Below are 26,395 nucleotides of genomic sequence, written 5' to 3'. Positions count from 1 at the left end.
ACTAAGATCTTCCATAGGAGATCAGTTCTCCCCAGATAGGACATTCTTGCCTCAAGGAATCAGCACAAGAGACAGACTCCAAACCCTCAATTTCTGTAACAAAAAGCTGAGAGGAGCCCAGAGATGACAAAACTCACTTTATCCGACAGTTTTTGGCCAATTCAGAAGCTTTTGTACAAGAAATCGCGGTCGCAGGGATACAGACTTGGATGCACAGGACAGCCAATGGAAACACAGGCACTCCATGGGTACAGACAGCAATAGCCAGACCTGGATCTACAGAGCAACCCTAGGAGCACAGACACTCCACACATACAGATCTGCACATACAGAGCAGCCCCAGCATACAGACACCAGTGTATTAAAATACAAAACTTTTTAAATTTAATTTAGAAACAACATTTAATTTGTTTTGTTTTGAAGAATATCTACTGGCAAACAGTGCGTTGGCTACAGACACACAGACAGGATCATGTCCCCTCACACAAAGCACAGTATCTACAAGGATTTTACAGAGCTGGGCTGGGTGCAGAAGGAATAACTAAACCACCATGCACTCCTGGAATGGGAAGGCTGATCTGGAATTTTTGGTTCAATGAAATTGGGTTGGCCAGAGTCCGGTTAGCAGTGGCTCACTGAACAGGAAGTGCTAAATGGCCGAGACAACGAGCTGATGCTGAGCCACAGCCAAGGGTGAACAAAAGGGATTAAGGTTAAAAACATCCTCTGAAATCCCATCAGGCCTCACAGATGGAATTTCACTGAGAAACAAAAAAATATCTGCCAAAACCCTTACAGAGTTTCTCCTATCAAGGCCTAGAGCTGGCTCACACACTTGCGGGTCCTCGGGGAGATGGTCACGCCTTGGTCATCTCTGGCAGAACGTCACTGAGACCCTCATGGTGTCCCTGCCCCAGCTGTGCCAACGTCAGCCGTGCCCAGCTGATGGACACTGCCACACAGGTGGGGACAGAGCGACAAATCCCTTTGGGATTGCAGGAGATGAAGAGCACACGTGGGAACACTTTCCTGAGAAGAGCAGTGGAGCAGGCCGGACTGTGCCCTGGTGCAGTGGTCCCTGGCTGTCACTGACCTCGAGGGCAGCACAGACACAACTGAGGAATGGCAGGGCCTGCCAGGCCTGTGTGACAGAGGAGGGGAGAGATCCCACAGCTTCAGGTGACACCCCTCACCCGCTGAAAGTCTGAGTCCATGCCAGCTCCAAGCTAAGGGTACGAGAGAGGCACTTCCTGGGGCAGCACCTCATGGCTTGGCCTGACAGAAACCGGCCCTGCAAACCGAGGCGCAGGAACCCAGGAAAAGCTGCCATTTATTCAATGCTAGAACCTAAATATTAAAGTGAAGAGTGACTCCTTCCTCACCTGGAGACAGGAGGGCACACCTGCTGCACACCTGCGCTCATCTCAGGGCTTCTTGAGGCCGTAGGGCAGCCCCAGGGCTGGCTTGGCCGCCACGGAGGGCGGGGAGTGCCACACGGCCGAGCTGGTGCGCTTGAAGTAGCGGGGTTTCTTCTTCTGGAAGATGTCCTCCAGCTTGGGGCTGAGGATGGCCCCAAACAGCGCATCCAGGTCGGGGGGGTTGTAGTACTGCCGGACCACAGCCTGGCTGAGCAGGTTCCCTGCAGGAACAGATGAGGCTTGTGTTAATTTTGTTCACTGGGATCGCTGTGTAGGCTGCTGTATGTGGTGTGTCCATGCTCTGCTCATCTCTCACCACCCCAAGGCAGCTTAGCTGTGCATTTGTCCCCCATCACGTTGTGACAAGATCCCCAAGTGGTGGAGGAGCCCCTGATTCCACATTTCACATAGAATCATGGAATGGTTTGGGTTGGAAGGGATTTTAAAACTCATCCAAGTTCCAAGACCCAGCCATGGGCAGGGACACCATCCTGTATACCAGGCTGTTCCAAGCCCCTGCCCAGTCCTGGACACAGCAGTACTCATTTCATGCTGGAGTACTTCAAACTCCTCCAGGCAGGAGGAGATGGGCAAAACCCCACAGCAGCTCCCACAGCCTGCTGGGGGTCCTGGACACACAGAACCCCCCACATCCCTCCCACACACATACCAGTGGCCCAGGCAGGGACAGGCTTGCGTGGCTGGCTCTCATCATCTGTCGAGTCGTCGCTGTTCAGGTCCATCCCATAGTCATTGGAGCTTGTCAAAGGCACCTTGAATTCCTTCCTGCTCTGAGGAGTCATCTCATACGAGTTGCAGGCAGGGGAATTCTAGAAGGAAAATACATTCCACAGATGTTGGGTGCAGCAGCATCATCAGGCTCCGAGCTAAAGCAGGACCAGCTCGTCCCCACCTCCTGCTCTGTCACCTCAGAGCAAACCCTGAGTCTGGCAGGTCTCAAGTTTGGACCTGAGAGCTTGACCCAAGTTCCAAAGTTGTGACCCAATGATGGCTGTGCATGGCCTTCTCCTGTTTAATTAGGCTGATTAATTTGCCATGAGCACACAGCAGTAGATGAATCTAATGGGTCTAATAGAACAGAGCTCCACTCCAGCCAAGCCAAGGTTAATTGGAGGTTTTAACCCGCTGGAGCAGAGTCACATGCCCTAAACACTCTGCAACTCAACTTCTGAGCTTGATTAATGATGTAAAACTGCTAATTGCTGTACAGAAAACCAGCCCACCAGCTCAGCCAAATCGAGCTCATCCTAATGGCAGCTGCACGGGCAGAAAGTGTAAGGGCAGGAGAAAACCTTCAACTGCAAATTTCAGGTTTTTTCAACTGGAAATTTTCAGCAGGAATTCTATTTTCATTCAGTGAGTGAGTCTCTGGAGAGCTGTACACAGTTGTCCTTCCCCACCAGAGACCTCCTTCATGGCTTTGTGTCCAGTGACATGAACTCCCACCCACTGGTCTTGCACTTAAAGATTAAGATTCTGAGCATTGCAAAGAGCCCCAGTTTGTTGTCAATGCTCAGGACATGAACACACACCCGCAGGATCCTCCGGAGCCAAACCACCACCATTCCACATGCTCTGCTGCCACCTTGTGGCTGTTCCCAAATTTGACCCGAAATAAAACTTGGAGCACTTTCTGTCCCTGAGGTCCTTCCGGTACTTAAGAGGCATTTAAGCCAGCTCCAACACTCGCTGTCTTACCCCTGCTTCCCTTCCCTCTGTCATTGAAATATGCACAGTCATCCCTAGATAACCAGGATTTAAAGAATTTCTGTGTTATAAAAGCAGAGGGTGGAACAGCTCGAGTGGGTCAGTGCTGGGACTGAACTCTGCTGCCACCCCTAAGGATCCATCCCCAGTTACCTCCTTGTTCTCCTGGAGTGGTGCCCGGGCATTGTCTTTGGCCTTTTGCTCCTCTGACAGTTTCTTCTGCTCTTCCTCCTGCCTCTTCTTCTCCGCCAGCATCTTCTGTTCCCTCTGCCAGGTGACACCCACAGGATTACCCTTAGGGACTACACTGCCAACCCAGCCACCCATCTTTGTGGCAGGCAAAATATCCAAGCACCCCAATACAGCAGTTCCTCGTGCTGCTGAGGAGCACTTGGGACATGGTGCAGCTTCCTCAGAAGGGCACAAACACACTGACCCCCTGCCAGAGCATCAGCTGCCTTTCCCTGACAAAGCCAGGGCCTCCCACACTGGAAAACTTGCTGCTGACTTTATCTTGGGGTTATAAAAACCAGAAACCAGCTGACCACCTGCAGAAGTCTGTGCTACTGATCCTGGCCTCCTTCTAGACTAGTACACAGTAAATTTAGAGGCCAAGTCTCCCCATGGTACCGTAACCGTGCCACACAGGTCTGACTTCCTGCTCACAAGTGTCCCAGTAGGTCTTCAGGGCTGCCCACAGCATCCCAGCTGAGCTGCTCCAACAGCAACAGCTGCTGAGGCCAGACTGTGTGGCTCCATCCCTTCCCAGAAATCAATCACTCACCTCCTTCTTCTCCATTTCCATCCGCAGTCGCTCCTTAGCAGCCGCTTCTTCCTTCTGCAGGCGGGCAGCCCTCTCCTGCTGCTCGCGGAGCCTGGGAAGCACAGCACAGGCCCTCACTCCCAGAGCCACACCAGGGCCCTCCCTGGCTTACAGCTCTTCAGGCACTCCCCACCACACCCCTGACATCCCTGAGCCCAGAGTTCCTCCTTGGCAGCTCAGCACCAGCAGCAGCCCAGAACTGTGCTGCCAGGTCACTGCAGCTCCCTGCTGCTCCAGCCTTCCACCGCTGCCCTCTGCTCTGGCTGCGGTTCAACCCCGTCCCAGAATTCGGTACATAAATGGGGATTTTCCCTTACTTTTCTGCCTGGATCCGCTCCTGCTCCCTCTTCCTCTCCAGCTCTCTCTCTGCAGCCAGCTGTCTCTCGCGCTCCAGTTCTGCCTGCCTCTGCTCAGCGATCCTCCGGGCACGCTCCTGCTCCTCTTCCCTCCTCCTCTGCATCAGCTCCCTGCGCCGCCGCTCCTCCTCCTGGAAGCACAGGCACGAGTCACTCACCTGGCAGGAGCAGGCTCCAGGGGAAGCACCAGGAACCTCTCACTTGACCCAAATTCCCATCCCTACACAGCAGGGAAACATCCTGGGGGTAAATTCCCAGTGCCCATGGCAGGTGGATGCCCTGTCCAGTTCTGCTTGTGGGACAGAACAGGCCCACACAACAGACACACACACAGACACACAGACCTGCTGCAGAGCTCTTTGTCTCCTGGCCTCCTCCTCTTGTCTGCGCCGGGCCTCAGCTTCCTCCATTTTCCTGGCAGCCACTCTCTTCTTGATCTTCTCCTCTGCCAGCCTTTCTTCCCTTGCCTGGAGCACACACAGACCCAGTCTCAGGTAGGATGGCACAGCAGGACCCCTCACAGGGCAAACCCTCCCTCCTTTTCCCTCAGCAACCAAGGACGTGTGCTTGTGCTCCTGTTGTGGTCTGTTTTAAAAAGGTCATATTTAGGGCAATGACCTTGTTTTGCACCTTCCCAGGAAGAGCTGACCACTGGAATATAACCTCAGAGCCATGCAACCAGACAGGCAGCTGGGGATAATTAAAGCAGACAGATGACCACTAGGCCCCTGCACAAATTGCCTGGAAGTCTGGGATCTGAGGAAGGCTCTGGAGGAAGGATGTTTGCTTTCCCCTGTCCAGCTAGCTATTAGTCAGCTGGGAAAAGCAGCAAATAAAGCCTTGGGGCCATTAGGCCACCTTTATCTACTGCAAGTCCTTCTCCCATCTACCAGAGCATTAATAAAGCCCATTTAGATTCCTGATTATGGAAAAACAGGAGTTCGGCTGCCATTTGCTGTAGCCAGAGAAAGGCTATCCCTAGAATCATCAGGGCTCTGGAAAGTTCTTTATTCAACTACTCTTTGATTCAGCCTCTGGAATCTAAGCAGCCTCCGTGCCCCTCTTTCCAGAGAGCACATTTCTGTGGTGCCAACTGCCTCAGTGGCTATTGATTGTCCCACATAAGCTCTGCAGGGGCTTTACCTTCTCGCTCTTCTCATCAAAGAGCGCAATCTTCTGCTCAATCTTCCTCTTCCTCTCCTTCTCCATCTCCTCCGCCCGCTCCCGGGCTTGCAGCACCTTGCGCAGGCGCTCCTCGCGCTTCCTGAGGACACAGCCCGGCTCACCAGCGTGCTCCAGCCAGGCCAGCTCCCCCCAGCTCAGCACAAGGCCAAAGAGACACAGCAGGAAATTCAATGGCCCAAATCCCACATTCATTTAAGCACCAGCCATGCTTAAGCTCTGTCAGAAAGTGGGGACTCAAGACAAAAAGCTGCACCAGTGGGCAGCAAGGGCAGTCAATGCTTTGTATCAGCACTCCAGGGATACCCCAAGGACAAGCATTGCCTGTGTCCATAGGAGTTTCTGTTGCTTGCACAGTTCCTGCGAGATAAAACACCTGGACACAGGAACCTACAGGTGCCAAGAGCAGTGTGACCACATCTACTCACAGCTTTGCCTCTCCGAGTCGCCGTTTCCTCTCCTCCTCCACCTTTTGCCTTCTCAGCTGCTCAGCTTCTTGCTTCTTCCGCAGAGTCTCCAGCTTCTGCCTCTCCTTCTCCTGAGGGGAATTGAATGTCATTGTACCCATCGGCCAGAGCTCTATCCCACCTCAGCTGCTTTGGGCAAGGGCCCAGAGGTGACAGCCAGGAGCTGCAGGCAGGAATATGGGATGGTGACAGCCTGGAGCAGAGCTCAGGCAGCCTGTGACCTGGTCATGAATGGACAAAGGCAAAGAAAACACTGGTGTGAATCTCAGGGAGCAAGAGGAGAAGCTGGAGTGTTGGAACAGGAGCACACACAGCTCTGGAAGCCCAGGCAGCATCCTCAGGGACTGCAGGCAGGCAGCCCCGTGCTTTCTTTTGGTGCAAAGGAGCCACCAAGCAGCGCTAATGGCTGGCACGGCTCCCGCTCCCTGCGGCGAGCGCGGGGACAGATGGAGCTCCAGGAAACACCTTGAGCTCCCGCTGGCGCCTGCACCTCCCACCAGGCTCGCTCTGGGGGTGAACCACCAGCACTTCAGAGCTCCCAGCCTGCTCTGGCATGCAGCCAGAACCAGGGGCTTGCTCCTCGTTCTCCTGACCCAGCCCAGGCACGCTGGCAGCCAGGGGAGCGAGATCCAGCCACCACTACAACCACAGCAAATGGACTGACATCAACCCACTCCATGCCCAAGCAGGCCTGGTCTCAGCACAGACCCACAGATCAGCACAGGCATTATCCATGGGAATCCTTACACTGGGCTCCATGCTGTAAATGCTTGGTGCTGTCAGCATCCAAACTGGTTAATATAAAACTAACAATTATATCTTATTGCTCTGCTGCTATTTAGTTATGTTTAGCTCCCACATGGAAAATCTCCCGAGGGGGAGCTGCTTGCACTGGAATGAAACCTAAATCATTCCACGAACTGACAGCAGCAGAGGAAGCACTCTCTAGCCACAAGACTCTTTTCTCATCCTATTAACTCCTTTGTAGTACTGACACTAACATCAGCAGGGGCCCAGTAAGATTGAAGCTGGAATCTTTCACTGCTTCCCAGTGGCCTTCCCTGACCTGCTGGAGCACAGCCAGCCTCTGAGCAGAGCTCTAGGAAGCTCTGCCATCAGGCTGCTAGATGCAGGAATACCAATTCCTGCATATTTCCCCCCTCTTTCTCCCTCTCAGCTCTCCTGCAAGGGGAAACCAGCCCCAGAGCTGCCTACTTTGCAGGTGAGCTGTTGGGTATCAGGAGCATGAGCAATTCCTGCTTGGCACACGGCTTCCAGAGCAGCTCTCAGTGAATCCAGGAGGCTGCACCCTTGTCTAGAACCAGCTCTCAAATCCCTCCCTCCCAAACTGCTCCTGCCTTGGAAAACCAGGGCCTTGGAAAGCTCCCTGGGGTAGTGCAGGAGCACGTGCCTGCAGCCAGCCAAGGTGTGCTGCTGGTCCCAACAGGATCCATCAGCGACACTGATGCCTGCTCCATCTGGACACCAGCAGTTGTCTGACTGGCCCCAAATCCAGGACAGCTTCATGTTTCCTCCTGCCTCAAGGGTCTGGAAAACCTCCAAGGTCTGAATTTAAGAGGTATTTGCTCAATCTCACTCATGAGAGAAGTCCTAGAAAGGAGACCTGGGATCAGGCCAGACTAAGAAAAGGAGACCTGGCTTCAGTTATCAATACAACTCAACATTCACAATCCACTTGATTTCTGTTTCCCAGTTTTCATCTCTGACTGCTACTTGCCAATAGCTTGGGAGAATGATGCAGGAATAAAGCTTGGAGTGCAAACTGGAATTCTTCAGTAAGCTGACTAACCACAATTTTATTTATTTAAATGTAAACAGAGCCCTTCAAATCACTCAGTTTCAAATGGGCTGCAAACCTCCTCTCATAGCTGTGCTTTAAGTTGGGCACTTAATGAAACCACCGTGTACTGGCTTAGAGCAGAGCCTCCTCTTACCTTGGGATCAGCCTGGAGAGGGGTGTTGTACCTGATGAAGGATTTTATGACTCCATTCCTCCCCACAGAGCTGGGTGTCATGAGGAGCTGGTTCTTCTGCACAGTGTGCAGGAACGTTTTGAACGGACGCGCCACCTGGGGGAGGAACAGCAAAGTGTGAGTGGGGCTGGGTAAAAAAGGGTCTTGGTCAGGCATTCCAGGGTTACAAAGATCTCACCTTGCTGGCTGGGAGGACTGGGGATGGAGTCTTTTTTCTCAGAGGAGACAGCCCTCCCTCCTCTGCCTGCTGGTGGTCGTAGCGCTCATCCACGGCTCTCTTGTAGCTTGGCTTCCTCCTGTGAGACAGCACAGGCTGTGAGACACACCAGGCAAACCCTCCTCACACCTCTAAGTCAGGGCTGGAAAGGGCCATGAGCTATCCTGGCCTTGAGAGAGATTCCAGTGTGGGCAGGCCCTGGCACAGGGTGCCCAGGGGAGCTGTGGCTGCCCCATGCCTGGAAGTGTCCATGGCCAGGTTGGATGGGGCTTGGAGCAACCTGGGATAGCTGAAGGTGTCCCTGCCTAGGGCAGAGGGTGGCACTGGATGGGCTTTAATGTCCCTTCAAACCCAAATCAGTCTGTAATTCTAAGATCATGCATGCACAGTTAGCCAATAAATAAAATCCTAATGCAATAGAAAATAAAAATTAAATCATACAATCATGGAGGCAGGAAAAACTTATTTGCAGAAGTTTCACAAATACTGAAAGCCAGTGAACAACACCCCAGCACTGAACCTGTTTGGACCAGGGCCACAGCCTGCCTGAGACACTTCCAACTAGGACATACCTGGCACTCTGGGGTGGCTCCAGGGTCCCCCCATTCTTATTTAAGTTGTTTTCTGAAAGAGAACAAGTACACAGTGAGTTCTAGCAGGAAAAATCCCCCCAGCACAGGTTTGACAGCAGAGAAGGGATGTAAGCAGCTCTCTGAACAGCAAAACCACCTGCAGGAGTGGGCACAGCAGGACCTGGCTCACATGGCACCGATCCCCCCTGGAAACTCCAGACAAAGCAGAGCTGCCCAAAGCTGTCTGGGTTCTGCACAGCTTCAGCAACAGAGCTCAGCTGGGCCTCCCACAACCCTCCAGCCTCATTACAACCATCTGCATGTGCTTGCCAGGATGGAAATAACTCCAGCACAGAGTTTTCTCGCTGCTAATTGTCTGAAACAAATCCCTGCTCATCAAACATTAATTAATCTTTCAAAGTGAGCTCTCAAATTAACCAGTCAATCTTTCCAGCTTCCCAGCCAGCCTCTCAAAATGATAACTTCCCAAAGTGCTGCCCCCAAACCCTCTGGAATTACCACTGCTGTTCTGCTCCTGGGGCTGCCCGTGTTTGCTGACTGTGTGGGAGCGAAGGGACATCCGAAGGTTTTGGGATTCCTGTGGGAAAAGCAAAGGGGTTTCAGGACAATCACACATGGAAACTGTTCCTGGTTCAGACTGTGGGGTGGCTCTGACACGGGTACAGACAATGGCATTACCAGGGAATGCCAACCCAGCTCCTGGCAAAGCCCTGGATGCTGCATCACCAGGAGAGGCAGGAACATCAACACGAGCATCTGCACTGCTTAAACTCAACCAGCTCATCAACTATTAAGGGCAGGAGCCTTCCAAGCTGTAAATCTGTGCTGCTGGAGCTCTGGCCAGAGCCAGCATGCCCATATCCCTGAGCAGGGATGAGTGGGGAGCCTGGAGACAGCAGGCAAATGGCTCATTTCCATGATTTATCTGTTTGTTATGGGATACCCAGTGCTGCACTTAGGCTCTGCTGGGATAATGGGCTGTGGTTCTGGAATTGCTCTCTCCTAGCAGCACCAGCATTGCCTCCTGGTCAGCACTTCACAGTGCTGCACTGGGAAGAGAAGGGATTGATGGAGAATCCATCCTCCCCAATTGCTTCTGCAGGGCCTAGAAAAACTGACTTGGAGTTTCTGCACACCCATAACAGCTCTCCTTGTTTTCACAAGCACTTCAGGTCACTGCTCTGCTCCATTAATTCAGGCTCTGCTCATTGAAACTTATTCTGGACTAAACACTGACATGATCCCAGCATTACTTCCTCAGTGAGGATTGTGGAGAAAAAGGTTTTGACCTCAGTAATATTCACAAATTTCCATGTGAGTCCAAACTAACAAGTGCTGAATTACCTGCAGGATTGACCAAAAGCTCAAAAGAAGCTTTAAAAATACAGTGTGCAAACCATGACACCAGCTGGACCAAACTTCCCTGAACTATCAGTTTTTTTAATCTGTAAAGACTGGGGACTGAATCTTCACACAATGATGTCTAGCAAGAGGTTAAGAAGGAAGAACCAAGCAGGACTCAACCCTGAGGTCAGGCTCAGGGTGGTGTGCAACAATTGCAACAGATTTAGGAAAATGACAGAGGAAAGTCTTGGCAAGCATCCAAGCCTGTAACACCCTTCTGACAGATCACCTGCACCCAAAGCCATGTGCTGATTTCCCAAAGAAAACTTTGCTGGTTTTGGTTTTGCTGGTTCTGAAATGTTGTGATTAAGACTTTCCCTAGTCTGAATACCAGAACCACAGAGGCTCAGATGGGCTCCTGCACTCTAAGCCAGATGCTCTGTGCCTTCCTCACTCACTGCCATGGGGACAGGTTACAAAGTCTGACAACCCACAGTCACAGCTCCCAAATTTCCCAACAAGCTGTAATTCCACACATTTTTCTACCAAATCCATAGAGGCACAAATACTTTTCATCCCTGCCCAAGTCTTACCAGCTTGGAGGGGGTGGAGGGTCCAGGAGGAGGCCTAGAATAAAAAAAGAAGGACAAAAGGGGCTATGCTTAGCAAAACTGAGGAAACTGGGAAGCCACTTGGATTTTACACCAAGAATGGCAGTGAAAAAGTTCTGCAAGCAGGATAGTGAGGATAGATAAATAAATAAACAAATAACTGAAAGCATTCTCACCCAGTTTTGACAACGGTTTCCTCATCCTCTGGCACACTTATGGAGCTGGAGGCTGTGGGAGAGGAAAAAACACACCTGAGCTGTAAGGCTGGGCTGCAGCCAAGGATCTGGAGGGACAAGGAGCTCCAGGCACTGCAGAAGGGTTTGTCCTGCCCTGGGGCAGAGTGGGGCACTGCAGGAACACGGCCAGCAGCTCCAGTGCAGGAAAGCAGTTTTCAATTATGGATGAGTTCGGGGTGATATTCCACGAGCTGGCATTAATGGGCCTTGGGCTTATGTGCAGGGACCTGACTGGACATCCAGAGCAGTTAGAGCCAGCCTTATTTACAGTAGGAATGCTGCTTCCCAAGCCAGCATTCCAGCTGGCCCTGCTGCACTGAGCTCAGGAGCTCTGTCACAGCCAGAACCTGTCATGAACGACCACAGAATCAACAATCAGAGACTGGCTGGGGTGGGAAGGGACCTTAAAGCTCATCCAGTCCCACCCCCTGCCTTGAACAGGGACACCCTGCACTAGCCCAGGTAGCTCCAAGCCCTGTCCAACCTGGCCTTGGACACTTCCAGGGGTGGGGCAGCCACAGCTTCTCCATCAACACGTGCCAGGACCTCGCCTCCCTCAAACAGAGGAATTCTTTCCATATATCCCATCTAAATTCCCCCTTTTTCAGTTTGAAGCCATTTCCCCTTGTCCTGTCACTCCAGTTCCTGATGAAGAGTCTCTCTCCAGCTTCTTTGTTTAATAATTCCAGCAGTTTAGACGAGACTGTCCTAGCCCAAATCTGCCTCTACCACCAACTGCAGAATTGTGGGAGAATTTAATCTACAAAGTCTAGCCTCAAAATTCCCTTCTCAAACAAACTCTAGAACCAGCAGCCAGATCCAGCTAAGGAGAAAGGAACTGATGGGAATTTCACCTTGCAGGAAACAGGAAGAGGAAGGGCTTTAGGAGAATCCATCACCCCTTTTGCCTCCCCAAATCCTTCTCAGCTTTGCCAGCTGTCCCCACAGAAATGGGAAGACCAGCAGCTGTCTGACCAGAGGAGCTGTGGCTGTCCCATCTCTGGAAGCATCCAAGGCCAGGTTAGATGGGGCTTGGAATGACCTGGGTAATCTTTAACGTCCTTCCAACCCAAACCATCCTGGGATTCCAGGTTCAACAACTTCTCACAGCAAATCAGCAAAGGTTAAAGCTACATTGAAATGGAGACACTGAGGCTGATCTCCCAGGTGATTTACAAGGCTAAATTCAGTTTTCTGGGCTTCAGTGCTCACAGGGGGCTCCAGAAAGCCAGCGAGGCCTTCCATGAGGAATTGCAGCCCTGGAAGATCACCTGCCACCCCACACTGAAGACCCAGGAAGCAGAATGTCCCCTATGACACCGAACCTCACCATCCACAGAGCTGGAGGACACGGATCTCCTCTGAGTCGCCCTCTTCTTGCCCGCTGCCCTGGCGGTGGATGCCCGGATCATGCTCTCCCTCTTGCTGGCCAGGGAGTATTTCTCTGCCAGGGAGGTCCTGCGGCTCAGGGAGGGTTTGCCCATCAGGCTGCGGCGCACGGAGCGGCGGCTGAGCCTGGAGCCGGTCGGAGTCCCTGGGCTGCTCCTCTGGGGCTGTGAGGGCTCCTGAGCCCGGCTGTGGTCCCATGGGGAGCCATCCCTCTCCTTCAGCCCTGTCCCTGGGCTCAGGATGATGGTGACATTGGCTGCCCTGCCTGGCTGTGGCTCGGGAGTACAGAGCACCACCAGCTCAGGGGCTGTGGGCACCACTGGCGATTTGGGAGCGCCGTGTTCCTCGGGAGAGCGGCTCCCTGAGCTCGTGGGGAGCAGCTCTGCCGGCTTTGCCCTGCTCCTCTGGAGAGGCACTGCAGCACCAACGTGGTCAGCTTCCACACAGCCATCCTTCCCTGCTGCCTGCAGGGCAGTAGGGGTCTCAGGAACCACCTTGGCGCTTATGGCAGAGGCTGCAGCCCGGGCCCGTGTCACACGCTGCGGTGGAGAGTCTTCCTTGTCCTCGGCCCTGCTGAGTTCCAGGTTTGCTTTGTTCTTGAGTTGCTGAGAAGATCGCACAGAAGGTCTGCTGCTGCCGTTCCTCCTCCTGGAGAGGCTGATCACAGGAACAGTGGGTGAGATGGGAACAGGAGTCAGGAACAGCCCCGAGTCCTTCTGTGCACAGACAGGTAGGAGCCAAAACACCTGGGCTGGGCCCAGGAGACACAGGGCTGCACAAAGCAGCTAACACAGACAGCAATCAAGGGATGCAATGGCTTTAAGCAGAAAGATAATAGATAGAAACACGGGGACATAGAACCAGGCAACAGTAAAAGCACTTCTCGAGAGAATCGAAATCCAATGTTTTTCGGCCGACAGTGTCCCAAACACAGGGTCTGACCAGACCTTTAACACCAGCGGGATGAAGGAAGGGGAGCTCCACCTGGACAAAGCAGAGCATCGCCAGGACATGCTCCGTGGAGGGCATTGTTTCCCTGAAGCCTGGGCAGCCGGTGCGTTCAGCCTCGCACGGGCTCCCTCTCTTCTCCAGGCCCCGAGGAGACCCCCTGCGTTCCCCCTTTCCACAGGGGCTCCCCCATCCCGCTCCCGCCGCCCCTCACCGCTTCCTGCCGGACTCTTGCTCTTCCTGTAAGGCCGACAACCGCTTCCTCCGCTGCCGTTTCTTCTGCGACGGCGTCTTGGGCATCAGCTCGAGCTCCTCGCTGTAGTTGCTAGAGAGGAAGGGGAGACCAAGGCGGGATCAGCGCGAAGGGCGGCCGGTAGAGGCCGGGGCCTAGCGGGGTATGCAGGTACCTGACAAACATCTTGACCGCCTCCTCGTAGATCTCATCCAGCCACACCATATCGGTCTCGTCCACCTGCCGCAGGAACTGGGCCAGACGCCGGTCGCCCTCTGAGGGCAGCTCCATGGTCCGCGCCGCGAGCTCCGCATACCCCATCGCCACCGCGGCCGCCTTCGCCGCCATCGCTACAGCGCCAACGGCCGCGCGCGCGCGGCACGCCGTTCAAACACGGCCCCGCCCCCCCGACACAGCCAATCACCGCCAGCCGCCCCCAACGGCCCCTCCTTTCTATTGGCTGCCAGCGAAAGAGCTCGCACTGGGCGCCGCCCTGCTAGCCCGTCTCTATGCTCCTGGAGGACTCGGTTCAGGAGGCGGGGCTTGAGGAGGAGGGGCCACAGGCGGCTCATTTTAATAGCTGAGGGTGACGGACGGGCAAATTAACCAATAAAACTCCGGCAACTGAGATGTGTGCGCTGTGATTGGCGGACGTCGGGTATAACTTTGGGGTGCGAAGGCCCGAGCCGCACTGTGAGGGCGTGGCGAGCGGACGAGGCGGCCGCTGCAGGAGGGGCAGCTCTGGTCGGGTGCCGAGCGAGTGCTCTGGAGGGTCTGGGGAGTTTGGGACGGGTCCCCCCCCAGTACCTAAACCCTGGTCTGTGTTCATACTCCCCCGGTGCCTGCATCTCTCTTTCCCGCGTTGAGGGGTGTCGTGGCTGCCCCCCGCCCCCTTCTCAGCCTTGTCCTCTGTCTGTGTTCCAGGCGAAGCGATGGCGGAGGGTCCCCAGCAGCTGCTGCAAGTATGCGGGCAGAGGCTGTCCCGCTTTCTCTCCGGCGCCCAGCACAAGCGCCTGGCCTGGCTGCGGGAGGTGGAGGAGCAGGGCATGAGGATGCTCAAGAGGTAAGGGCCGCCCTGACGGGGACCCCGCTGTGCCACACCAGCTGGGTGTGAGGGGTTTGATGTGGGCAGTGGGAAGCAATCTGTGCTCTGCCTCTTCTGCCCCACAGCAGCTTCAGGGATGAGCCCATGCTCTTGCCCAAGACGCCGTCGCAGAGGAGGAAGCTCAGGAAAAGGCAGTCCTCTTGGATGAGGGAGGAAAACAAGGAGCTGAGCAGGAGGAGGTAGGTGGGTCAGCTTGCTCCGGCTCCGCCTCATGGTGTTTGGATGAAACAAAACAGTGCCTGTGGCCACTTTCCTTCACTGTTTTTTTTTCTGGTCATAGTTGAAGAATAATAAACACTCTGTTTATATTTGTGTTTTGTCTCACTGGGTTTGTGTTTTGGGCTCAGGTTGCTGCTCCTGGTGTTCGCTCCCTAAGCCTCTGTCAGTGCCTGGAAAACTTGGGAAAGGGATGTGTTGCCAGCACCATGTCTGAGTTGGCAGGCAGGGAGACTCCAAGCGTTTATGGAGGGACTGAAGTGGAAGTTCCAAGTGATTTGCTTGGAGCCCACGCCACTTTCAAAGCTGCCCAAACCTGATCCATTGGTGTTTTAGGGCACTAAAATCGTGCTGACTGTGGTGAGAAGCCCACAGGAGGAAGAGTTAGAGGTGGGAGACTGTCAGGAAGCAGACATGGAGGGTGGGGAGAGCAGCAGGAATAGCGGGAGCGTGGGAGGTTTGTGTGTGTGCAGGGAGAGCAGGAAAAGCAGCACTGCGGATCAGAGCAGGGAGAGCTCCGGGCCCTGCTCTGGGTGCTCAGGTCATGCCTTCTCCAGGGGGGCAGCCCAGCTAACTCCTGTTGGTGCTTTCCCTCCTTTAAACTTGGTTTGGGAAGAGCTGCTGTTGTCAGTAGGAGGGTGACACACCATGTGTCCCTCTGTAGGTGCTGTCCTCTGCCATGTGCTGCTCCCAGGGCAGGGTTTAAAGCCAGCTCTTGGTGTAGGGCTGGGTGCACCTTTCCCACTGCCACTTCTCCACACCTGGCTGTCTGTGTGGCACAGCCCTTGTGTGTGAGTGAGCTTCCATCTGGGCTGTGTCCATGTGCCTCTCCCCAGGGATAGGATGGGCTGTGAGGGGAAATGGTGGAGTAGAGAAGCAGCAGCAGCTTCACTTTTACCCCATTTGCTTTTCCTTCCAAAACTTGCTTGGCAGTGGACAACTCCTTCATAGTTTCCTTCAAAATTCTTTTCCCTTAAGGTTATCCAGAAGGAGGAGTGGTGTCAAGCTGCAGTCTTCCAGCCTGAACTCCCAGCAGTGCCAGAGCCAGGAGCAGCCCCAGAGCCCTGGCTGTGAGGGGCAGGACGTGTCCATGCCCGGCTGTGCTCTGAGATCTCAGGCTGGCATCGCACCCCAGCTCCCAGCTCTGCCCGGGAAGCAGCCTGAGGAATCCTGTGTTCCCATGGCAGGTCTGAACAGCCAAGAGTGTCCCCAGGCTGCTGCTGGGGGTGATGCAGCCCCTCCAGCAGTTCTAGGGGAGCAGCTGCCTGAGGTGGATGTAGCAGCTGAGCTCCAGGACATCCCTGGTGTCCTTGGGATTGCAGCTGAACAGCCAGGAAGGGATGGGGAGCAGGACCCCAGGAGAGCCAGCACCTCCACTCCCAAGGCTGCTCAGAATGGTGATCCTGCTGCCCTCCAAGGAGATGGATCTCCTCAGGGCCTCGAGGCACCGCTCTTCCAGGACTCCCCCGGTAAAAGTGCAGCACAGAAATCCAGGACGCGCCGCCGGAGCGGGCTGGGTGCCCCCCGCAAGAGCCACAGGGCTTCCCTGGCAAAGAAGTGCTCCCTGGCCAGCAGGAGGGAGAGCATCATCCGGAGATCCGTCAGCAGGGCCAGGAAGGCAGCGGCTCGAGAATCCTCCTCGGCCTCCAGCAGAGTGAGCTGTGAGTCCCTGCTCTGCTTCCATGTGGGAATGGAGCGGTGTGGAGCGGCTCATCCCTGCCTCCAGCTCCCCCCAGGCCTCCTGTCTTTGTGGGATCCTGGGGTGCAGCTTCAAGCCGGGGTGTTGCTGCAGCAGGGGGAGTTGGGGTACACAGGTTGGGAATGGGCAAAAAGCACAATTGTGGAAGGGAGAGTGTGGCCAGGCTGGTTCCAGCCACGTGTGCCTTTGGATTGGGAGAGACTGCTGCATTCCCTGGGGAAGGGCTTTAATTTATGGTATCTGCCAGCTCTCCAAAAAATCAATAAGGCTGAAAGTGCAGCCGTGAAGTTAGGCTGCAGTGGGCAAAGGAGCTCAAATGCTTTTTGGGCATGGATAGCACAGACTCAAACTAGCTGTGTCACCAGAGGAACAGGGGTCATGGAGCCCAGGCTATTCCCAGTAGCTCCAAATCCCTTGTGTCAGCTATTCCTGCTGCTCCTGACAGGGTTTGGCTCTTTGGGCTTTCCAGAACCATTCCTGCTGCAGGCAAACAGGCTGTGGTGGAGCATGGAGGCCTCTGGAATTCAGCTTTGTCAGCCTTGAGTCACGCTGTATCCAGGCATTTGTTATAGCACTTGGAGCGAAGGGGTGTGATGGGGGGGTGGAAGGAGCCTGGAATGAGCCCAAACCCCCTGGATCCCTGCACCAGAGCGTGCAGGGAGGCAGGAGCTGCAGCCAATGGCCTGGGAATGCTGGCTGTGACACAGGCAGCTGGAGCAGGCTGCAGGGCTGCTGCCTCAGTGCTGCTCTGCCTCCCCAGCCCACTCCAGATTCAGTGGCACTCGAGGGAGGTGTGGTGCTGGTGGGGAAAGCAAAGCAATCCATGTTCCTGGGAGGAAGCCTGAGCTCTTCCATGTGCACCCTGTGCTGTTGGGAGCCTGGGAGTGAAATCTCAGCTCCACTTGTGCTTTCCTGTGCAGGTCAGAGCTCCTTGGAGGTTTTTGTGGAAGAGGATGTGACCAGCAGCACAAGGTGAGGAGACTGTGTGAGGCAGGTGGGCAGGGATCCCAGCATTCCCTGGGATGGGGACACTGGGTGGCTTTTTTGTCACAGACTTTGTCAGGGACTGCTCAGGTGTTGTTGTCACCTGGGGCTGGGTGAGGTTTCAGGTTGTGCTGTTCAGGCACAGTGAGATGAAGTCCTTCACTGGGGTGGCTGGTGGTGTGTCCTGGGGTTCCTGGAATTCCTGGAATGCTGGGGGCCAGTCAGGTCTGCTCTGGGCAAGGTTGTCAGAGTCCCCTCCTTTCCTGCTCCTGGGGCCCACGGTGGTTATGGGGCGTTCAGCAGCACAGTGGAACAGTCCCTCAGATGAATTCACAGCCCAGCCTTGGTGTGCCTGGCTGGAACTGCCTCTGGATGTGCTTAGGAACCTGCACCTTCCTTGGAGTCCCATGCACTGCTTCCATCGCCTATAACTCGCCTTCAGAGAGAATTTAAATTATTAAAATAGCTTTTCCTTCACAGGCCTGAGCTGGAGCCAAATTCCCCGAGGGAGAAGGTGAGTTCCAAGGAACAACCTCAGACTGTGTGGATGCCTTCCTGCTGAGTCAGCACCTCTGCTGAGGCTGTCACTGGATGTGGGCACGTGGCCCATGTCCCAAAATGAGCCATCACAGCCCCCACCTGAGCTAGCAGCTGGCTTTTCCAGGGCAGCAGGTCCCTGCTAGCCCTGTTCTTTGGAGCAGCTGTGCCAAGAGAATGCTTGTCCTCTTTCCCTGCAGGCTCCTGGAGATGTCCTTGTTCCAAGCACAAGTCCCCAAGCTGCCAGCCCTCCTGCACAGCACCTGTCCCCTCTGGAGCAGCAGGCAGGGAATGCTGCAGGTAACTTCCAGGTGGTCTTGCTTTCCTTGCATGAAACCCTGAGAACACACAGACCTCATGGTCAGTGGGAGCATTCCTGGGAAATAAAGGGTTTATGTTGAAACTGAGCCACTTCTGACCAGTCAAGGAAGTTTTCCAGGTAAAGTTTGGATCTCCTGAAGAGGTGAGCTATCAGTTAGGTGGGCAAGGACATGTAAATGTGTCCAAGCTGTGAGACAAACACTGCCCTGTCCAGCTTCAGTCTGCAAAATGAGTGAGTGGGGGCATTTGGGAAGGAGCTCCTGGAGCTGGAGTCTTCCACAGAGTGTCATGTCCTTTCCCTCTGGGGTTGCATTGTGTGAACATTTAAAGATCCTGGTTATTTTCTGTGCCTCTGAGCAAGAAGGAGGAGTTGGGGGGGGGGGGGGTTGTTCCCTGTGAGCTGCAGGATGTGATAAGCTGCTGGAGCTGGAATGGAGGAAACAGTCCCTGGAGGGAGCTGGATGCCTCACACGTGGCACTGACTGCAGGTTTCTCCACAGGAAGCCATGTAAATCCCAGGAGTGAACCCCAGAAGAGCCAGGAGCAGCCCCACTGTGCCAAGCCCCTGGAGAGTTCCTCCCGCATGTGGTAGGAGACATGGCAAGGGGCAGGGATGAGCCTGGGGTCTGGAAGGACTCAGGTTTAGCATTTTAAGTAATTTGTGCTAAAAAGGGGTGGGGGGCTTCTTTCCCTGCCTTCCTCTCCCAAATTCCAGTAGCTTTGAAATCTCCTTTGGCCAGACCCTGTGCCTTGGAAGTCCCTTGTGACTTTTGGAGTCTGGTATGGGGAGGAGCTCCCAAGGTCCTGCACAAAGCAGCAGAGGTGCCCTGGCACAGTTAGCTCAGAGGTGGGAGGTGACTTCAAGGGCTCCAAGGGTGCAAGTGACTGACCTGGTTATTTTTGTCTGTGAGTGTCTGGGATACCTGACCTGACTCCTGGAATACCTGATGTGCCTTCTCACTGTGTGTTGCTGGGGAGGTTTTGGGAGAAAGATGTAATAGCCAGTCAACCCCTCTGGAGGGTATGACAGCCACTTCATGTCCCTCCTGCTGATGCCACCAGGATGAAAGGCTGCAAGCAAGCCCTGGGTGTCCTGTGGCACGGGCAGCAGACAGGGGGCCGGGTCCTTTCCCCTTTGGATGAGAAGCACAAGACCTTGGCAAACCAGGCTCCAGCATCCCCCTCTCCAGCCAGCAAGGTGAGTGGTGCCACAGCCCTGTGCCCCCTGTGGCAGGTAGGCCCTGAGCTCCCTCCCTCTCTCCCCACAGGCTGTCAGGCCACTGAAGAACTTCCTGCAGGGACAAGGGGGTGGCATCAAGGACTTCATCAAGCGCAACACTCCCACCCGGTCCCACCTGAAGGTGCGTCATGTCTGAGTGGTGAGAGGAGAATGGGCTGTATGTGCTGGGAAGGGGAGTTCTGTGTTAATTCCAGACTTTTAATTGTGTTTTTTATGCCCTTTCTCTGCAGGGAGACTTTGTTGTAAGTATGACACCTCATCCATGGGGCTGACACGCTGACCACACTCTCCCCTCACGCCGATGTCCAGCAGCCCTCTGGGCGCACCAGTGGTGAGGTGACAGGATCTCTGTGCAGGTGTGTTCTGCTGGGACTGGGCACTGCTGGGAGCTTCTGGCCTCTGAGCCAGGCTGCACTGTGCTGCCTCTCCACCATTTTCCTGGCTCCTGGGACAGGTGTTCACCTACAGTAGGGGTGTGCTGCTCTTTTCTAAAGATATTCTCTGCAGCTGAAGGACTGAAGTTGTTCCTTCTGTACCTCTGCTTGCATTGGATAATCCCTGTTGCCAAGTGTGTTGTCTCCCCATCCCAGTGTCCAGGTGAATGACTCCACCAGTGCCTGTGTGTATTAGGCTGCCTGAGGGGAGACACAGTCCCCAGCACCTGGTACAGTCTGAGCTCTTCTCCCTCCAGGAGAAGGAGAGGCAGAGACTGGAGAACCTCCGGAAGAAGCAGGAGGCTGAGGAACAGAGGAAGAAGAAAGTGGAGGAGGAGAAGAAACAGCGTCAGGCAGAAATGAAGCAGTGAGTTGGGCTCCTTTCCCCCTGCTCTCTCCTTGGTCAGCACAGACTTGCCTTGTGTCCCCCCTTGGAATGAGCACTTTGGGAGCAGGCAGGGCTGATGGCCCCTCTTGCCCACGCTGCCCAGGAAGAGGGAAGAGCGCCTGAGGAAGGCCCTGCAGGCGCGAGAGCGTGCGGAACAGATGGAGGAGAAGAAGAAAAAGCGGATGGAGCAGAAGATCCTGCAGAGTGATGAGAAGGTGAGAAGGCTGAGTGGGCTTTGGGCCTCTCTGAGAGCTGTGAGACCAGGAGGTGTGAGCAGGGCCCTGACAAGCTCCATGCATGCCAGAATTCCTTCTGACAAGTGGAGGCTTTTGTTCTCCATCCCTCTGCACATTCCTGTTGGGACAGGCCCTGTTCATGCTGCTCTGAGTTCAGGGAATGTGGCACAGCCCTGCAGTGACAGCCTCACCTGGCCCACGTGCTTGGACTGGAGTGTGTGACTCAGTAGGGGCTGCATTTGGGTCAGGTTAGGGTTTCAGAGCCTGACCTGGCCTTTTTGGGGGGCAGGCTGGCCTGGTGGCAGTGCTGCTGCTGTGTAATGGCTGTGAAGGGCTGAGGGAGCTGTGCCTGAGGGCCCAGAGCCTGAGCAGCCTCTGGGTGAAGCCTGGCTGCTCATTTTGGGCTGGACTGAAGGGACCTTTGGAAAGGTCAGCTTTGGAAAACGAGGAGTCATGTTCCTTTTATCCCTTCCCAAACCCTGAGTGGACAAATGCACAGCCACTGCTGGGTCCTCAGTCTCCTTAGGATCTGGGATATCCCAAGCTCCAGCCCTCCCTCCAAGGGTGTGATGTGTGTCCTTGGAGCAGTGGAGCTGACAGGTTTGGCTTTCCCAGTTGCACACCTCACAGGTGAGGGAAGAGAAGGTGGCAGAGGAGCGGAGCAAGAGGAAGGGGTCCAAGAAACACGGGGAAGCGGAGGCATGGAAGCAGAAATCCCTGAGAGGGGTAAGAGCAACTCAGGACCCTCCTGCACATGGAAAAGGACAGGGACAGCAGGAACCTGCTGTATTGGTGTGGCTGGTGGGATAGAGACAGGTCACTGCCTGCTTCTGCAGGGATTTTGGGGTTTGGGCTGCCAGATTTATGTCCAGGCAGCTGATGTTGGGTTGGAGCACATGGGAGAAATGTTCCAGCTGCTGGAGCCTTGCAGGGTTTTCCTCTTGTTTCTTCAGGAGGAAAATGAGCAGCAAGAACCACTGCAGAAAAGAAGAGAGGATGAAGTGAAGGAAAGAGGGAAAACAGTTTTGGAACTGAAGAACCTTCTGGAACAGAAACAGCTGGGACAAGCAAAGGAGAGGTGCGAGCTGGTGCCTGTCCTGGAGAAGGGAATTGGCTGCAGCTGTGGGGAAGCAGTGGGTGTAAATGTGATGTTGCACCTGGGCTCTGGGGCTGCCTGGAGGTTGGGGAGCAGGAGGCTGTGAGAGGGTGAGGGACAGCTAGGCATGCTTCCCTCTCTAAATCTTTTCTTTTCCCCCAGGTATCCCAAGCAGCGAGGGAAGGAGAAGCCCCCCCAAGCAGAGCAGGAGCCAGCAGCATTGGCTGGCAAGGCCACCAAGGTGGGGTTGGAGTATTCTGGGGGCAGCTTCTCTGCACACAGCACACAGGCTGGGCTCAGCATTAGGTGTTTTCCAAGTGCTGCATTGCTGGGATGTTGTTTAGAGGATCAAATGCAATAAAACTAATGATGGTTGCTGTGCAGGAACAAGCCAAGGGCTGGGGCTTCCCTGGCTCACAGGTGAGCCCTCAGCCCTGTCATGGTGTGGGGACAGTCATGAAATGGCACTTGGAAGAACACTTCAAAGAGCATTCACTGATCCTGAAACCAATGTGGAAATTAGAGATTTATTAATGTTTTACTGCCACAGTTCCTCACTGTGCCCAAAGGATGTGACCCCCAAACCTCGGGTGCCACATGGCCTTGTGTCACTTCATTTGCACTCACACAAAGAACACTGGGGCTTCAAGTCAGGGTTGTTGGTCTTGAAATATCACATTAACATTTGCTTTCACCCTCTACTCTTAAATTCATTGCTTCATTAGTGAAAAATCAATGCCCCAAATGGTTCTTCCTCTTCAGGATCAATTCTTCCTCCTGTGTGGGCTCCTGCTGCACTCCTTCCCTCAGTCCCTGGCACTTGGACTCTTTTGTGCTGTATAAATTTAATTTAAGGTCTGAATCCTTCCTGTGCTGCCAGCAGCAAGTCCAGAATGAGTCTGGCAAAGCTTTTCCAGGCAGGAGAAAATGGCTGAGCAACACAGGAGGGGAAACTCTCAGAGAAATTGTTTGAGTCAAAAAGAAACTTCAGCAGTTAATTTTTTCTTCTTTATTAGGGGAAAGAAGGTTCCAAAAAGCTGCCTCTCTGGCCTGGTCTGGAGAAAAGATATGAGCCACCAGAATCCTTTTTCTCAGCTCTTAACGTCTGGCTCCAAGCAGAGAAGGTGAGTGTGGGCTCCAAAGAGCCAGACTGGACTTGAGCAGAGACAGGTTTGGCTTTATCTGGCAATCTTGGATTTGGGGTAATTTCTGCAGAAGAAGCCACAGAGGCACTGAGGGCTGGGTGTTGCCAGAGCTGCTGCCGAGAACACAGCTCTGTGTCAGAGCCTGTTCTGTGTGAGTGAGGAATGACTTCATTCCCGTGTCTTACAGGAGGCTGACGGTCAGCAGCAGCCGAGGGAGGAGAAAAAGCCCATTCCACCAGCAGCCCCTGGGCCGTGGCCCAACAAAGCCGTCAAGGTGAGCTCTGGCCCCGGCACAACCCTCGCCTGCTGTGGCTGCTTGTCCCCCTCGGCACAGCCATGGCATGGAGGAGCAGCTGGAAAAACAAGGGGCTGGAGGCGGAAAAGATGCTGGAAGCGGCCACGGGAGGGCAGCAGGGCCTGAGGCGACGTCCCGAGGGGAGCGGCCCTGGGCAGCCGGGCTTGCGCCGGCCGCAGATGCGGACGGAGCCTTCTTCCGTGGGCAGAGCGGCAGGAGAGGCTGCTCGGAGCTGGGATGCAGCGCTGCCTCTGCCGGGAATCTGCTCTGGGCTCCGTCCTGGCTGTGCCAGAGCTCCAGCGAGGGAAAACCGAAGGGTTTGGGTGCAGAGTTGAGTGCTGGGACATGCCCAGTGTGCCTTTCCCAGGTTTTTCCACAGAAAACAGGAGGGGGAGGGAGTGTTAAGAGCAGGTGTCAAGGCAAGGAGCCCAGTGATGGGTTTGTGTTGGTTCAGGATTGGAGCACTTTGGGGCTCTGGTGGCCATCCCAGCCGTGGAAGTGCTGCTCCCCTTGCTCATGACTGCTCTCTGTGTGATTTCAGAAATCCCTCTCCTCATCCTGCCTCGGGTCCCTGGAGGCTGCTCAGGAACCAGCATCGCCTCCGGCCAACGAGAACAGCTACGGGCTGGATCTGAACAGCGACGACTCCACAGATGATGAGAGCAACCCTCGGAAGCCCATCCCTGCCTGGGCCGATGGTAGGTGCCAGCTCTGGGCTGGCTTCCTTTCCCTCCTGCCCTGGAGCTTTCCAGCCTTGCTTGGAGCCATCCCAGCGCGCAGTCCAGGATTGCATGCCCCTCTGGCAGCTCCCAGCTCTGTGTGCTGAGGCCATCAGTGCCGCTTCCTGCAAGCTCCCATGGGCTGAGGTGACACCAGAGCCCTCTGAAAGAGGCACAGCTCCCGAGGAGCAGCGGGCTGTGGTGGCAGTGGGACGTGTCCCACCGCTGCTGCCCGGCCGGTGGCTCTCGGAGGGGAAGGGGAGTGTCGGTGCCGCGGGCCTGCAGTGTGTGCTGTTCCCGTTGTTCCCGCAGGGGCGCAGCTCCAGGAGGCCATCGTGCACCAGTACTACCATCCCGTGGACCTGGAGGCGCTGTTCGGGACCATCCCCAGCCCTAAGCTGGAGGACATCTTCTACAAGAGCAAACCCCGCTACTTCAAGCGCACCAGCTCGGCCGTGTGGCACTCCCCGCCCTGCCCCTCCTGCGGCCCCTCCTGCTCCTTCCAGAGCTGAGCCGAGGTGGTTTCTAGGCTCTGTGTTCTACTTGCCCTGCGTTGACAATTTTAACTTTGTATTCTTCTTTTGTACAGAAATAAAGTTGTTTATTCAAGTCCAGCAGTTACTGGGTGTGTCTCCTTCCCCTTACCTTGGTGCCTGTTGCTTTTGCCTTGCAGGAATCACAGTTGCTAATCTGCAACCAGAGCCATTTCCTAGTCTGCCTCATTTCCTATTCACTTAGGATATTCTCTTGCTCAAGGAAGCTTGGAAATTGCTTTAAGGAAGATCAGGTTTTTAAATCATTGAGGGGATAATGTTTTTGTAACCCTTTTTTATATATTTACTGTATTTGTGTATTTTTCTATACTGTCTTAATTATCTGCAATTCCTTTTCTTCAACAATGCCTGTGCACTCATCTTAGTCAGAGCCAGAATCTTCTTCCTGCTGTTGGAAAAACCTCCCTGGACAATTCAAGCAGTGGCTAATGCCTCCTCACCCTTTTTTTTCTAATGGGAAAAGGAAGCCCAGGCTCAGCTCTGGATCCTGTTGTGGCAGGATCAGTGGGACAGCCTGTCTTGAGCAGGAGCTGGGTTGATTTGGGAAGGGTGAGGAAGGGTGGATGGTTCCCCAGGGATCTGTCAGTGTGGCACCCTCAGCAGCAGAGCTGCACCCATCCCACTCCTTCTTTCTTCCTTTTCCAAGCCTGAGTGCACATGGATTGACAGGAGCAAGGATAGATTGAAACAGAAAAGGGTCTGGCTGTAAGGTAGATTTATGGAGCCAGAATCCCTGGAGCTGTCCTGCCACTCCTTCCACAGAAAAGGGCTGGAAGTGCTTCGAGTGCTCGGTCCCAGAGCCAGTGCTCACCCAAGGGGCCTTTTTGTCTCAGGAATGCTTTTTGGATGGGATCAGGAAGGAGTTCATGGGTAAGGTGGGGACGACAGCCAGGCTCCTTCCCACCCCAGAGAGCAGCATCTGTCCCCCAGTTTCCTTGGGGATGCTGTCCCCAGGGCCACCTCCACATGGGATTGGGTGAGGAGGACACGAGCTCTGCTGCAGTCCAGCATCAGTCAGGACCATTTCCCAGTTTCTTTGGTGCCAGTGGAGCCCGGAACAGTGGGGGAGTGGAAAAAACCCTCGGCGCCAACAGCTGCTGGCAGGGCTGCGCTGCCAGGCTCCGGGCTGAGCGCTAATGAGGTGTCTGTGCTGCTGCTGGCTCTGCTCGGCTCCTGGAGCCCGCTGGGAGCCCGGCCTCACGCTCCAGGAGCTCCCAGGAGCTTGCAGGGAGCTGGGAGCAGCGCTGGTTAATGCCACCCCAGGAGAGGCGGCTGCGCCGTCTGTCTGCCAGCTCCGCACCGGGGAGGATCCATCCCATGGGATGCGGGGAGCAAAAGGCCCCCCAGCACCCGGCATCGGGCTCCAGTGCCAGCTGGAAAAAGGAGCAGCTCCATGAAATCAGCAGGAGAGAATCGAGCAGGGATCCCCTAGACGTGGGCGGGCTGGATGTGGAAGTGCCTCCTTCCTAGAAATGCTGGAGCCATGGTGTTGCACCATTCCAGGAGCAAACCGTGGGCATCCCTGTGATCCCAAAGGGCCCTTCTCAGGTGGGAGGGGGCAGGTGGCTGACCCCACTGTGTCCCTCCAAACGGAGAAGGGAAAGGGAATGTTTCAGCTTGCGTGAAGCAAAATAATCCACGTCAACCTGAGGCATTTTCCAGGGCTGTGAACACAGCAGGAGCACGGAAGGGTGACAGTGCCCCTTGAATCCCAGCAGTCCCTTCGGATCCTAGAGCTCCCCTCGGATCCCGGCTGCCTCGTTTCTCCCCTCTGCCGCCACGTCATCTGTTTCTGTTTTCAGTGCCTGGGAACCCCTGATTCACCCCATCCCACGAGGATGTTCCCGGGGCTGGGAGAGAGTGGGAGGGCTGGGGATCGGGGCAGGGG

The 26,395-nt window shown here is 54.9% G+C and overlaps 2 protein-coding genes across 5 annotated transcripts; one reads left to right on the top strand and one right to left on the bottom strand.

Annotated features, from left to right (window-relative positions):
- Window positions 1–120: 120 nt before the first annotated feature.
- On the bottom strand, window positions 121–13,929 carry INCENP (inner centromere protein). Of its 2 annotated transcripts, XM_064715278.1 has the most exons (18): window positions 13,714–13,929; window positions 13,521–13,631; window positions 12,300–13,015; window positions 10,910–10,961; window positions 10,716–10,749; window positions 9,277–9,355; window positions 8,758–8,809; window positions 8,147–8,264; window positions 7,930–8,064; window positions 5,936–6,045; window positions 5,469–5,589; window positions 4,670–4,792; window positions 4,287–4,456; window positions 3,931–4,021; window positions 3,300–3,413; window positions 2,089–2,248; window positions 1,383–1,639; window positions 143–1,141 (listed from the first exon to the last, which is right to left on the bottom strand). In XM_064715278.1, the coding sequence occupies exons 1-17, from the start codon at window positions 13,884–13,886 to the stop codon at window positions 1,425–1,427; spliced, it is 2,574 nt and encodes an 857-aa protein (XP_064571348.1). In that variant the 5' UTR covers window positions 13,887–13,929; the 3' UTR covers window positions 143–1,141; window positions 1,383–1,424. The 2 variants fall into 2 exon arrangements, with proteins under 2 accessions (XP_064571347.1, XP_064571348.1); XM_064715277.1 differs by having other exon boundaries at window positions 121–1,639.
- Window positions 13,930–14,197: 268 nt separating this feature from the next.
- On the top strand, window positions 14,198–24,570 carry LOC135448917 (inner centromere protein-like). 3 transcript variants are annotated; one of them, XM_064715276.1, is made up of 21 exons: window positions 14,198–14,355; window positions 14,463–14,601; window positions 14,709–14,822; window positions 15,838–16,046; window positions 16,182–16,520; window positions 17,479–17,530; window positions 18,023–18,056; window positions 18,280–18,379; window positions 18,901–18,988; window positions 19,463–19,598; window positions 19,669–19,761; window positions 19,871–19,882; window positions 20,332–20,441; window positions 20,566–20,677; window positions 21,314–21,424; window positions 21,652–21,776; window positions 21,957–22,035; window positions 22,811–22,918; window positions 23,127–23,213; window positions 23,776–23,932; window positions 24,266–24,570. In XM_064715276.1, exons 2-21 carry the CDS (start codon window positions 14,471–14,473, stop codon window positions 24,463–24,465), a joined length of 2,397 nt encoding a protein of 798 aa, XP_064571346.1. In that variant the 5' UTR covers window positions 14,198–14,355; window positions 14,463–14,470; the 3' UTR covers window positions 24,466–24,570. The 3 variants fall into 3 exon arrangements, with proteins under 3 accessions (XP_064571346.1, XP_064571345.1, XP_064571344.1); XM_064715275.1 differs by having other exon boundaries at window positions 15,838–16,520; window positions 21,329–21,424; XM_064715274.1 differs by having other exon boundaries at window positions 15,838–16,520.
- Window positions 24,571–26,395: the final 1,825 nt, after the last annotated feature.

This window comes from Zonotrichia leucophrys, chromosome 5, assembly GCF_028769735.1.
Source record: "Zonotrichia leucophrys gambelii isolate GWCS_2022_RI chromosome 5, RI_Zleu_2.0, whole genome shotgun sequence".
Taxonomy (NCBI): domain Eukaryota; kingdom Metazoa; phylum Chordata; class Aves; order Passeriformes; family Passerellidae; genus Zonotrichia; species Zonotrichia leucophrys.
Note: the sequence above shows the minus strand (reverse complement) of the source record. Positions and strands in the feature narration are given on the sequence as shown.